Genomic DNA, 12854 nt, shown 5'->3' on the forward strand with positions numbered 1-12854 from the left:
TTCTTCCTTACCTGGCACAGTGCATTCCCATATTTAGTTTCTTTGCTGTAATCTAATGAAACTGTAGCTCTATCATACGGGAACAGTGGCTGGGAAAAGTTCCCAGAGGCTGGCCTAATTCTCCTGCGCTCTCTACTCTTTACCCCTCCACCCAGATCATGGCCCTCCACCCCCGCAGAGTTCGGCTGAAGCCCTGGCTGGTGGCCCAGGTGGATAGTGGCCTGTACCCCGGGCTCATCTGGCTACACAGGGACTCCAAGCGCTTCCAGATTCCCTGGAAACATGCCACCCGGCATAGCCCCCAACAAGAGGAGGAAAATACCATTTTCAAGGTAAAGGACTTCTTCTACCATCGGACCGGTTCTGTCAGACCTATGTGGATGTTTTCGGTTGTTCTGTTTCCTATTTTGGCATGGGGATACACTAGATCCAGATGCTCCTGCATCAGAGAGAATGTTTATGAAGGGGGTGCCCAAACTTAGGCATAGTAATTTCTCCTGCTGGGGCATGTCCATAATGTTTGAGGCCGTTTATTCTTTCCCATTGGTCGGAGGAGCTCGACTCACATCCCAAAAGATCCCAGGTGCAGTTGGCTAAACTACAAATGATTGGACTGATGGGGTTGTTCCAAAAGCTCCCAGGGTCAGCAAATAACTATTGTTCTTCATTCACTCAGGGTTCTTGCTACGGAGAGAGGTGCTTGGGCCGGGGACGGCTCTCCAACCCAGGACAGAACTACCGAGTGTTAGCAGGCTCCTAACATAGACCGTAGGATGGGTGTAGAGGGTTCTTTGCAAGTTTTTCTTTTGGTATTAAAATCCCTTACCCCACCCATCACCTCTGCTTAAAAAAATGAGAGATGATATAGTGCAAGCTTTTATTCTACAAATATGTTTTCTTAAATAAAAAATACCTGATATGAGAATTGTTTTACTTAAAACCAGATTTAATCACTGGCATTTTACAAAATCTCACGAAGCCAAAGCTTGACTTAAGACAGACGTAGGTGGGAAGCTGGGTGTGGGAAGGAGTGTTATGTTGTTTGTAACTCTGGAGCCCGTGCCTCTGCTCCAGACCAACTGCTCTGTGCTGGCCAGTCTTCCGTGTCAGCTGCTGGCTTAAGTTCCCGCCTCTCCAAGTCACAGAGAAGTGAGTTTAGCCTCTTCTTCCCTCTCTAAGCTGGAAGTCAGAAGGAAATCCGGTCCTTACGCTGGGCCTCCTCAAGAGTGACACCCCAAGTTCTTGCTGAGATTGGATCAGAAAAGGTGGGCTCGCCCCTCAAAGGAGAGCCATCTGAGAGATGTTTCCCAACTCAGTTATATCAGGTATAGACCCAAGTAGTGGAGAGAAAATTGGTCTGAGAGTGCTTAGAAAGAAAGTAAAGGAGCACTTTTAATTTACCAATTAAATAACGGTATGAAAATGGTAGGGAAGACATCTTGAAACCAGTACCAATTGCTGGAGTCGGCATTGAGGGGGGAATTGACCTGCCCTGGCCCAGCTGACTTGTGGTTGTGGCCTCGGTCTGAAACTGGATTTGCTGTTGGTGGCTGGGGGTGGCTGGCCATGGGGGAAGAGGCTGGTTCCTGAAAGCCCTATTCACAAGAGCAATCTGTGTGCTTCGGGCTTGAGAAAAAAGTGGCTGCAGGAAGCTTGTCTTATTTATATCTGTATCTCTGCTTGTGGAATAGTCAGGGAGGGCCTTTAAGTCAGGAGAAGAGTGAGGGTGCTTTCACCCATCCCAAGCTCTGACAGGCCTTGGGCAGGTTGTGTGGGGGGAGGGGGAAGCAGCGGGGTGCTAGCATTAAATGGGTGCCCATTATCTCATTTAATTCTCAGGAACTCTGTAAGGGGGGGTATTCCTCTTATGTTGTAGATGCAGAGGCTGAGTCTCAGGGGGGACTAATAATTTGCCAGAATCACACATCCAATAATGGGTGTGGCCTGGATTTGAACTCAAGCCTATCTGCTCCCCCATTACCATACTACCTCATTCTGGCCAGGAATTGGAAGATCTGATTTCAAATCCTACTACTATCAATTGCACATATGGTCTTGAACAAGTCACATAGTCTCTTTGGGTTTTAGCTTCCCCTTTGGTAAAATGGAGACGAAACCAGTCTTGCCTGCCTCAGAGGATTGTCATGAGAATTGAGTGAAATAATGTATGGGGAGAAATAGTGAATTACCATCAAAATACAGAGGTTACTTCCATTTCTGGAAGGGGAATAGGGACCTCCACCGTGACCCGAGTGTCAGAAGCAAGACTCAGAATGGGTTTGAGTAAGTCATGTTTATAAATCCCAGTGAATGCCACGTGTCTGGTACTGTGTTCTGCTGCATCAGCCCTGGCCCTCTGAACCTTCTGAGTGGGTCCTGAGGAAGAATGTCTGTGTTGTGAGCAGTAAGGCTGGGGCAGCGCTTCTGGGTTAGTCTGGCTGCTCTCCATGGAGGGGCAGGGATTTAGGGAGCCACAGAAACTTGAAGACCCATGCCAAAGTCAGCACAGTCCACGCCAGCTGGGTGGGGCCAGAGTGGGAGAATGCACAGGGGATCAAATAAACGGAAAGGTAAATGTGGCGAGGCAGCAGTCAGGCACAACTGGAGATGTGCTTCCCAGACCCTAGGGATGGATGAAGTTGAAATCCCCTGTGGGGAGCTGTATGGAATGGTGCCAGTGCAGCCACCTAGGGCAGACCTCTTCATCCTATAGTGCGAAACAAATGCAGGTGCCCCCAAGCCTGAGGAAATGGTAAGAAGTGAGCCGGAATTAGAAGAGAAGGATTTAAATTAGTTTTGGAAGAAACTTCCTCATGATGGTCAGGTTCTGCAGGGAGGGACTGAGGGAGATCAGAGATCTCAAAGGATGGGGCAGGACGTTTCCATTTCAGCTTGAGGTCAGAAGCAGAGGCAGAGAGTTGGGACTGGACGTGTGCCCTGTCCACTTGAACAAGTTGGTGTGTGCTTCCTGATCTTGACTACTCTGCTAATGACATCCCCCTTCTCTGCATCAGAACGTGATGTCCTGAAGAAAGCATAGAGATCTGAGACTGTATTAGCAGCCGGGGAGAGTGGATATCCCGTGAGTGGAAACAGACATGCCATTGGACCTGGAAACTGAAAACCAGAGAGGAGGAGCCAAAGTGGTTTTAGCTCATGCCACCAGCCCCTGGTGTTTGCAGCAAAGTATTTCCAGTGAAGTGGGACTTTGAGGAACTAGGGAAGGGCAGGGGGTGGGGGTTTACTAGGACATGGGGTCAGCTGAATGAGGCCCTCAATGTTCAGCTGAACTCCCAGAGTGTGCTTCCTGTCCTCCTACAGGCTCTTATTCCTAAAGGTACTTGTTTTCTACAATTATTTAAGCATCAGATTGAAGGATGTAGGGGGGAGGGAACAGCAAGGCCAAACTCTTCATATCACATGCCATCTCCTTTTGTCTTGTAAGTAATTAATGTCAAAACAAATAAGCCAAAAAATTTTACCTGAAGTCCTGCTAGCCAAAGTTACCACTAGCATTTTGGTGTATACAGTTGACGTTTGAACAATATGGGTTTGAACTGTGCAGGTCCGCTTATATGCGCATTTTTTTTTTGACAAATACAGTACTGTGTACTTTTCTGATGATTTTCTTGCTAGCATGTCTTTTCTCTAGCTTATTTCATTGTAATACAGCATATGATATACAAAATATGTGTTAATCGACTGTTACCAGTAAGGCTTCTGGTCAACAGGAGGCTAGTAGTAGTTAAGTTTTGGGGAGTCAAAAATTATATGTGTGGATTTTTGGAGCACCTGGGTGGCTGAGTCGGTTAAGTGTCTGACTTGATTTCGGCTCAGATCATGGTCTCATGGTTCATGAGTTTGAGCCCTTCACTGGGCTCTGCATTGACAGTGCAGAGCCTGCTTGGGATTCTGTCTGTCTGTGTGTCTGTCTGTCTGTCTGTCTGTCTCTCTCTCTCTCTCTCTCTGCCCCCTTCCCCACTCGCTCTCTATCTCTTTCTCAAAATAAATAAAAAAAAATTAAAAATGTATGTGGAGTTTTGACTGTGCAAGGAGTCAGTATTCCTGACCCCTATAGTGTTCAAGAGTGAATTGTATTTTTTTCCAGACTTTTCTTTATTTTCAACCCTTGTTACAGCCACTATTGACAGGTGGTGCTGGCATCAACACTTGAGATGAGGCTCCTCCTTTCAAAAGATTGTGTTTACTTATGGCTTAATTTCCCTCAGGCCCTGCTTTGCCTGGTCCTGAGGATGGTGTTTCCTGCTGCAGGCTCTCTAAATTGGGATTGGGATGGTGGGGCAGCAAGGCAGGGGTGTGTGTGCGCGTGTGTCTGTATGGGAGAGGGTGAGTACACTTTGTACTGGGCAACAGCAGGCATTCACTACAGTTTCCTATTCTTCAGGCCTGGGCTGTGGAGACTGGGAAGTACCAGGAAGGAGTGGATGACCCTGACCCGGCTAAATGGAAGGCCCAGCTCCGCTGTGCTCTCAACAAGAGCAGGGAATTCAACCTGATGTATGATGGCACCAAGGAAGTGCCCATGAACCCAGTGAAGATATATCAAGTGTGTGACATCCCCCAGCCTCAGGGGTCAATCATTAACCCAGGTGAGGCCCCAGCTGCTGGGGAGACGGGGGGATAGTGAACCAGGTTCTGGGCTAGGCTCTTAAGGAGATAGTTGGGGGCGCCTGGGTGGCTCAGTCGGATTAAGTGTTGGACTTCAGCTCGGGTCACGATCTCATGGCTCATGAGTTCAAGCCCTGTGTCGGGCTCTGTGCTGACAGCTCAGAGCCTGGAGCCCACTTCTGATTCTGTGTCTTCCTCTCTCTCTGCCCCTCTCCTGCTTGTGCTCTGTCTCTCTCAAAAATAAACAAACATTTAAAAAACTTAAATAAAAGAGAGATAGTTGACTTGCAAATCTCTTACAAAGTTTAAGATTGGAAAAGCAAGAAGGCCTTTCCCTAGGAAGGACCCAGAGAACAAAAGATGTAAAGACAACAAAATCTTCTTGTTCACTTAGGGGAATAGTCACTAGCCTGACTGCTTAAAGCATTAGAATATAGAGGCTATGTAGATTCCTACTGTAGGAAGAGCTTCCTTTGGGACTCAACACTGAGAGGAGAGGTCAAGTAGTTTTGAAGATAGAGGAATTAAACCTTAGGAGGTTTGAATTCTGAACCTGGCTCTTATCACTTTGCTCCTTGTGAAACATCGAATCAAGTCATATGAACTTTGAGCCTCAGTTTCTTCAATGGTAAAATCTGGGTTCTCATCTTTCCTGCCTACTTCAAAGACTATTGTTAAGACTCAACTGACATGACATTTAAAAGCTATTAAGTTCTCTGTAAATGTTGGATGAGTGATTATTTAATTTGTAGGATACTTTTTCTAAGCGAATATCACCTGATCCTCCTGTTTACCCAATGCCTGGCAAGCACCAACTAAAGGCCAGACAATTTAGACTTGTCCTCCAATGAATCTAGTGAGCCCCTGCCAAGAGGGAAGCATCTGTCCTCGCTTTAAGCTTAAAGGAGAGAAGTTAGTGTTCTTGAGTCCTTAAAAGCGATGTTAATGTGTAGCAAAAGTAGGAATTAAGAGATTTCTAGGAAAGGGGAGTAGGGCGTGCAGGTCCTAAAAGTAGGGGAGGGGAAGAGAGCTCATGTTAGGGCTCAATAGGAGTTGGAGCCAGAGGTTAATACAGCTTTGGTTCCCATTCTTTTTGGCTAGGATGTGGAGGGAGCACACTGAACCCGGGGAACCTCTGTACTAACAGTACCTAATATGGACAGTGGATCAGCAGCAAGGATGGTAGTGCAACCTGAGTGGCTCACTTGGCGGCTTGTGTGTCTGTTTCTCGGGTAGGATCCACTGGATCTGCTCCTTGGGATGAGAAGGATAATGATGTAGATGAAGAAGATGAGGAAGATGAGCTTGACCAGTCACAGCACCATGTTCCCATCCAGGACACCTTCCCCTTCCTGAACATCAATGGTGAGTGGGTGTGATAGGTGGTACAGAAGAGTGAGGAGGATGGAAGAGGCTTTGCCTTTGCAACTGCTGACCCCTCGGCCCCCACGGCACCGGGAGCAGTGACCAGGTCCTGTGGCCAAGCTGCTGGTCCATTAGCAAGTAGGGGTCATAGACAAAGGAACTCTGCTGGCCCAGTTATCCCAGAGGGTGGCTTCCAGGCCTAGAGAACATCTGAATCTTACACATAATTCAGAGAAATTAAAAATTCAAATCCGTTCTCAATCCCATATACAAATACATCAGTTATAAATTTCACTAATTTTCCTTAAGCCCAAGTGCAGCAGATACCATTTTTATGAATTGTAAGCAAACTCTTTCACTATTTCTCTTGGTATGAATTTTGTGTCACTTTCTTAACAGGGTCTGCTTTGCTAGGGCTATATCATGAGAATCTTGTGATTTCTACATCTCTTAATACTAGGGTTTGCTAGAATTTATCTGCAGGAGATTTTTTGCTTCCTTTATGGACTTTTTGAATTCAGCTTCCCAGGAAAAATGAGAGATTGGAAGGTCACTGTGACAAGGTAGGTCGTGACTCTGCCACTGCACATTCTGAAGAAGCTCAAACATGAGGTGAATTGCTTTTCAGCATCTTCACTTGGCCTGTCCATTTGACTAGGAGCAAATGCTATGCATTTAGTTCAGAAGCTTGTCACTGCCTTTCTAATTCCATCTGGCTGCTATAGATCAAATGAGATACTTGTGCCATTTAGAGAATTTAATATATCGAGATGGTTCCTTTGCTCTTTTGGAGTACCCTACTCTAGGTGATTCCCTTACCTTTGAGAATCAAGAAACAACCCTTATTGTCTGTTCACTTGCCCTCCTTCACTTAACCTGCCATTTATATCTTTACAACCAAGTGATGAGTAAAGAAAAATATCATTGGGCTTTTTCATGGTCCGTTTTGCCACGTGCTACATTCCCACTTAGTTATTTGAGTTGGATACCTGGAGATGTGAGATCCTTTCCCAAATCTTTGACTGACTTATTCTATTATTCTTACCCCTGAAAAGGATGCAACCTATTTCCAGGATCTTGATTTCCTATTTCTGTTCATATTTTACTAAACTAAAGTTGTGTGGCCTTATGTAACGGGCTGCCTTGGATCCTTTTTGGGAAGATGTGGGACGTCTGTTAAAAACAAAAAAGTAAAATGGGTACATAGATTTAACCAGGCTTGTGCACAAAGGGTCAAAGAAACATTAACTTCTATGATTTCAGAGCTGTTGGGGCAGAGGAAGAATTGTTGAAGGATAGATGCCTAAGAGGTGAGGCTAGGAGGAGAAATCTGTAGACTTTGGAGTGAGTCAACTCTGCCAAGAGCAGGAAAATAGGATGGGTGTTTCACTATCTTTCTTAAAAAGCTTTGACTAGATGCTTTTGAATAAATAGTGGTCTTACGTGGTTTAAAATTCATGATGGTACAAATGAATCAATTTATTGATTATTACAAAGGTAATCAGTTAAAAGGTTTTCCCTCCTTTCTGTCTCTGAACCTCCTGCTCAGCTTCCCTGGAGGAAAGAGATCCTTTCAGGTTTTGGGGTATCCTTTCAGATGTTTTGTGTATCTGAAAGTATTTGTTTGTTTTTAATGGAATTTCTATACACTGAAAACTAATCAATTAATTCAGTTGAGTTCATTGTATTGAAGACAGCCAACTCCTACTTAATTGCTGGGGTCGAAATCTGCAACAGGGAGCCTCTCATTCATGCCCATTCTAATTTAACCCCAGAGAAGACTCACATGTCTGTTAATCATGAACAAATGCAGGTTTTCTGAACGATGAGTTTATGGGAGAACTAATACGATTAGGAAGCAGAAGAAGGAGGGGAACCTTATTATCATGTTAGTTGTGCGAATCATTCATTGATGGGTTGCTGCCACGCCAAGTTATAGTCCAGTGTTTGACTCTTGTCTGTTGACCTTGTTAGGTTTTAGAGCCTCAGACCAGGTGATGTACGTATGTGGTACCCCTGCCTGCTCACCCGCATCCTTCTGTTCTAGGTTCTCCCATGGCACCAGCCAGTGTGGGCAACTGCAGTGTGGGTAACTGCAGCCCTGAAGCAGTGTGGCCTAAAACTGAACCTCTGGAAATGGAAGTACCCCAGGCACCCATACAGCCTTTCTATAGCTCTCCAGAGCTGTGGATCAGCTCTCTCCCCAGTAAGTGAGCCTTGATCTTTCTAGTTGGGTCTTTAGCTCCTGTTATAGTCCCTTCCCTGCCCCACCTTCTGCTTCCATTTATTTGCCATGTATAGAGTAGCTACCTATCCTCCAGGCAGCCTCTGTCTGGTTCCTGGCTGGCTGATGAGTCACCAGGGAAGAAGTAAAGAAACATCAGTTCATATCTACTTGCCCATGGGAGTGCTCTGATTCATTGCAGCTCTAGGCTACTCACCTCTTAGGTGGGTAGAAAGCCTAGGTTAATCAGTTTGGCTAGGAGATCTGGGGACAAGGCCAGTTGTGGAATAAGAAGATGAATTAACATGGATTCAATAAAGAAGGCTCTTAGAATTTGAGGGGCTGCTGAGTGGGAGAAAATGTTTCTGAATTGAACACAAATTGATCTCAATGAAGAATCAATGTCATTGTCCCATCTCCCTTTCACAGTGTACATGGTGGTAGTGGGGATGGGGTGGGGGGTGGGGATGCAGGTGCTAGCATTTTGTCCAAGAGGCTAATAGCTTTGATGAGATCTATAAGGTTCAATGGAGGTTTGATGAGTGAAAATTTACTTTGCTGTGAACTGTGTCCTTTAATGATAAATTGTTAGAACAGATCCACAGAGTGTGCTCATATGTTTTCAGAAGATGGATTGGTATTTTTTATTATTCCTCTGGGATAATTTCTTTAAAAATGAGCCAAAAATGTGGCACAAACCAGATACTTTGGTTTTTAGCTCTTTCCAATGCTTCCTGATGTGAAGACTTAAGTCAGTATAAGTGAGGAGACTGGCCCCAGAAGTCTGCCTGGAGAAATTCTAGCCCTTAGGGTGTGATGATTAAACAAAGATAGTATACATGGACCTTGAACTGTCTGCTTTAAGGCAGCCTTTTGACTGAATATTCCAGGAATAGGTTGATGTCTCCCTTTATTACAGGAAGGATAACTATGGCAGTGACCTTCCTGAATGCTGGTTGAAAACTGGCCTGATCTTGATGGACTTGCATGAGTCTCAAGGATAGACAGGCCGAGCAGCAGAGCAGGACTCTCACTGTCCTCTCTCACCTTGCAGTGACTGACCTGGACATCAAGTTTCAGTACCGTGGGAAGGAATATGGGCAGACCATGACGGTGAGCAACCCCCAGGGCTGCCGGCTCTTCTATGGGGACCTGGGTCCCATGCCTGACCAAGAGGAGCTCTTCGGTCCTGTCAGCCTGGAGCAGGTCAAGTTCCCAGGTCCAGAGCACATCACCAATGAGAAGCAGAAGCTGTTCACCAGTAAACTGCTAGATGTCATGGACAGAGGACTGATCCTAGAGGTCAGCGGTCATGCCATTTATGCCATCAGGCTGTGCCAGTGCAAGGTGTACTGGTCTGGGCCATGTGCCCCATCACCTGTTGCCCCCAACCTGATTGAGAGACAAAAGAAGGTCAAACTATTCTGTCTGGAAACATTCCTTAGTGGTAAGTCGTTTTTCAGAAGGTTGATGGTTGGGCACTGCTCCCTGGAAGGTTTTCCTCCTTCCCTTCCCCACCCCCTTCTTGGATCTGCAAAGATCTTAATAAAAAACTACTTCTGGAGGAAGTCAAGGTAGAAGGGAACTTTAGTGCTGAAAACTGAAAGTGACCTGGGCAACAAAGAAGGGCATTCCACTTCAAAGCTATGTACTTGGAAGCTATTTTTAGGTTGGTTGTGGCTGTTTTAATAGCAGAAGAGGGAGACAGCCTTGTCATTACCACCAAATGCCACCAGCTTATCCTTAACTTTGGAAGGTGACATCATCATAATCAGCAAAAGATATACTCTTCTCATTTGGGAAATATCTGAGTGGCAAATTCAAGCAGACAAATTTAGGGAGAATACTGAAATGTGGATTTTACAATATAATTTGAACCTCAGGTCTAGTTCAGTGACGTCCAACAGAACCCTCTGAAATGATAATGTTGTATATTTGTCTTGTCCACTATAGCCCACATGGGGCCGTTGAGCATATGTGACTCATATGACTAAAGAACTATTTGATTTTAATTAATTTAAATGTAATAGCCACATGTGGCTAGTGGTCACCATATTGGACAGCATAAAATATGGTATTAACTGAGTGGATATGGAAGGACCCAGTACACCAAACTTGCTCTTCCACCTTCTACAGATCTCATTGCCCACCAGAAAGGACAGATAGAGAAGCAGCCGCCATTTGAGATCTATTTATGCTTTGGGGAAGAATGGCCAGATGGGAAGCCCCTGGAAAGGAAACTCATCTTGGTTCAGGTGAGGAGATAAGGATGTGTCAACAACTCTTTGCCTTTTTACCAGTGCTTTAGCCCTAAGACTAGGGTTGTGCTGAGCAAAGATCCATCAGCTTATGTGGGTTTTAATCCCATCAGATAGAGTAGCCGACTCAAGCTTTGTTTTTTGCAAGAACCAAGTAGGTCCTATTAAAGCAGGGCCAAGCTGGAGAATACAAGGTCCTCAAAGTGGGTGACTGATTTAGTGAAGATCTTCTCTTTCATTCCCTCACTGACATCAGAATCTTGCTGGGAAGGATATAATCCTTTCCATCTCTTTTAGAAAAACCTTTTTTAAAAAAAATTTTTTAATGTTTATTTATTTTTGAGAGAGAAAGAGAGAAGAGGGGAGGGACAGAGATAGAGGGAGACACAGAATCTCAAGCAGGCTCCAGGCTCTGAGCTGTAGGCATAGAGCCTGACGTGGGGCTTGGACTCATGAACCATGAGATCATGACCTAAGTCAAAGTCAGAGGCTCAACTGACTGAGCCACCCAGGTGCCCCTTAGAAAAACCTTCTGAGTTCCTTTTAAGAACGTAACTTTATTCTAATAAGTGGCAGCAAGACCACTTGGGTTTGGTCCCTGGATTTGTACAAAAAGGCGACAGAGGAAATGTGGGTAAAAGTCTTGCTAAATAAGCAGCTGTTTGCTTAGGCATGTGGTATGATGATACATACAGGTTGTTTGTTTTTTTTTTCTTCTAGAGTGAATTTTGGCAGGATGGTTCAGAGGTGTACCCTTATCTAGACATTAGAGTTGGGACTTCTCCAGGGCCTCACTGGTCCTTCCTTCGATCTTGAGTCCCTCCTGCCATTTATCTATTTATTTAATTTTATTTATTTATTTTTGACGAGGGGGAGGGTGGGGGGGAGGGGCAGAGAGAGAGGAGGAGAGAGAGAATCCCAAGCAGGATTTGCACCGTCAGTACAGAGCCCGATGTGGGGCTCGAACTCACAAACTGCAAGATCATAACCTGAGCCAAAATCAAGAGTTGGACGCTTAATTGATTGAGCCACCCAGGCGCCCCCTCCTGCTATTTAAAAATTCCTTTTCTTCACCAGATAATTGTGTGCTCTGTGTCCTGAACAGGTCATTCCGGTGGTAGCTCGGATGATCTACGAGATGTTTTCTGGTGATTTTACACGGTCCTTTGACAGTGGCAGTGTCCGCCTGCAGATCTCAACTCCGGACATCAAAGATAACATCGTTGCTCAGCTGAAACAGCTGTACCGCATCCTCCAAACCCAGGAAAGCTGGCAGCCCATGCAGCCTACCCCCAGCATGCAACTACCCACTGCCCTGCCAGCCCAGTAATCATGAACGACATCTTTTTTTTTTTTTTTACAGTATTGTACATATGGATATTTTTTATTCAGATTTAACCAGCTCTTAAACCTCTCCTTTCTTACGATCTTACAATGGTCTCCAACTCTCCACATACGCTTGACTTTTAAAGTTGATTTAATTTATGGAAAAATCACCCTTCATATCCCCCCTTTCTTTTTTAAACCTCCCCATGTTAGTGTAATGTAGTAGGAGATTTGACCTGGGAGTTTGGACACCAGCCTTCTAGCTGCACCTCTCCTTCAGTGGTATGACCTTGAACTACCAAGTTATTTAACCTCTAGGCTTCAGATTCATTACTGTAAAGTGAAGGGGCGGAACAATGCCTGAAACAATGCCAGCTTTAAAACTCTGGCCTGATAACTTCATTCTACTTGTACAAGGCAAAAAAACTGCCTGGAACAGAACCCTTCTGCATTGTTCTAGCACTATTTTTTTTCCTTTTATTAAAGTTCCCTCAAGCACTGATTTGTCCAAGATTGATCACCGTTTGACCTGTTCTGCTAGTATAGTAAGCTTGGCTCCCTGACGGGGTAAGAGAGAGGGAGGGGAACTGGCTAGTTGCTTAGGAACCAAGCTTGATATCTAAATAGAAATATGTGCCAAAGTCTGAAAGTCACCTGGTCTGTGGAGTAAAGCCTCATAAACTGAGCTTCTAAAGGGAATCTGTCAACAGAAGGCCTAGGGATTGTGCAGAATTGATTGTCCGGTATCTACCTTGCCACCACTCAAATAACACTGTGGTGGGGGGGGGGGGTGCGGGGGCGGGTGTAGTTAAGAGTATATGACTCAGTGGTACTCTTCAGAAAAGATAGAGCTCTTTTTCCTTTTTTTCTTTGAGGAAGACCTGGGAGTGCGCTGGGCCATGTAGGACAAACTCGTGACTACAACAGGGACACTTCGTTCTTGTTTGGAAACTTTTACAATTTTACTACCCTTTGGATTTTTTGCTGTTGGAAAAATGGGGTATTCAGTTTTAAGGCCAAAGTGAAGGAGGACTAGGCTGTGCTCTTCTGCA

The 12854-nt window shown here is 45.1% G+C and overlaps 1 protein-coding gene across 3 annotated transcripts in view; it reads left to right on the plus strand.

Annotated features, from left to right (window-relative positions):
• The window catches only part of IRF6 (interferon regulatory factor 6), a 37434-nt gene extending 24872 nt beyond the window's left edge, over positions 1-12562 (plus strand). For all 3 annotated transcript variants that reach the window (XM_042925875.1, XM_042925873.1, XM_042925874.1), the window contains exons 3-9: positions 156-332; positions 4406-4610; positions 5866-5994; positions 8042-8200; positions 9273-9665; positions 10355-10473; positions 11582-12562. In XM_042925875.1, coding sequence (XP_042781809.1) covers positions 159-332; positions 4406-4610; positions 5866-5994; positions 8042-8200; positions 9273-9665; positions 10355-10473; positions 11582-11806 — 1404 coding nt within the window. In that variant the 5' untranslated portion in view covers positions 156-158 and the 3' untranslated portion in view covers positions 11807-12562. The remainder of the gene's footprint in view (positions 1-155; positions 333-4405; positions 4611-5865; positions 5995-8041; positions 8201-9272; positions 9666-10354; positions 10474-11581) is intronic.
• The last annotated feature ends 292 nt before the right edge of the window (positions 12563-12854 follow it).

Source organism: Panthera leo, chromosome F3 (genome assembly GCF_018350215.1).
Source record: "Panthera leo isolate Ple1 chromosome F3, P.leo_Ple1_pat1.1, whole genome shotgun sequence".
Classification (NCBI taxonomy): Eukaryota; Metazoa; Chordata; class Mammalia; order Carnivora; family Felidae; genus Panthera; species Panthera leo.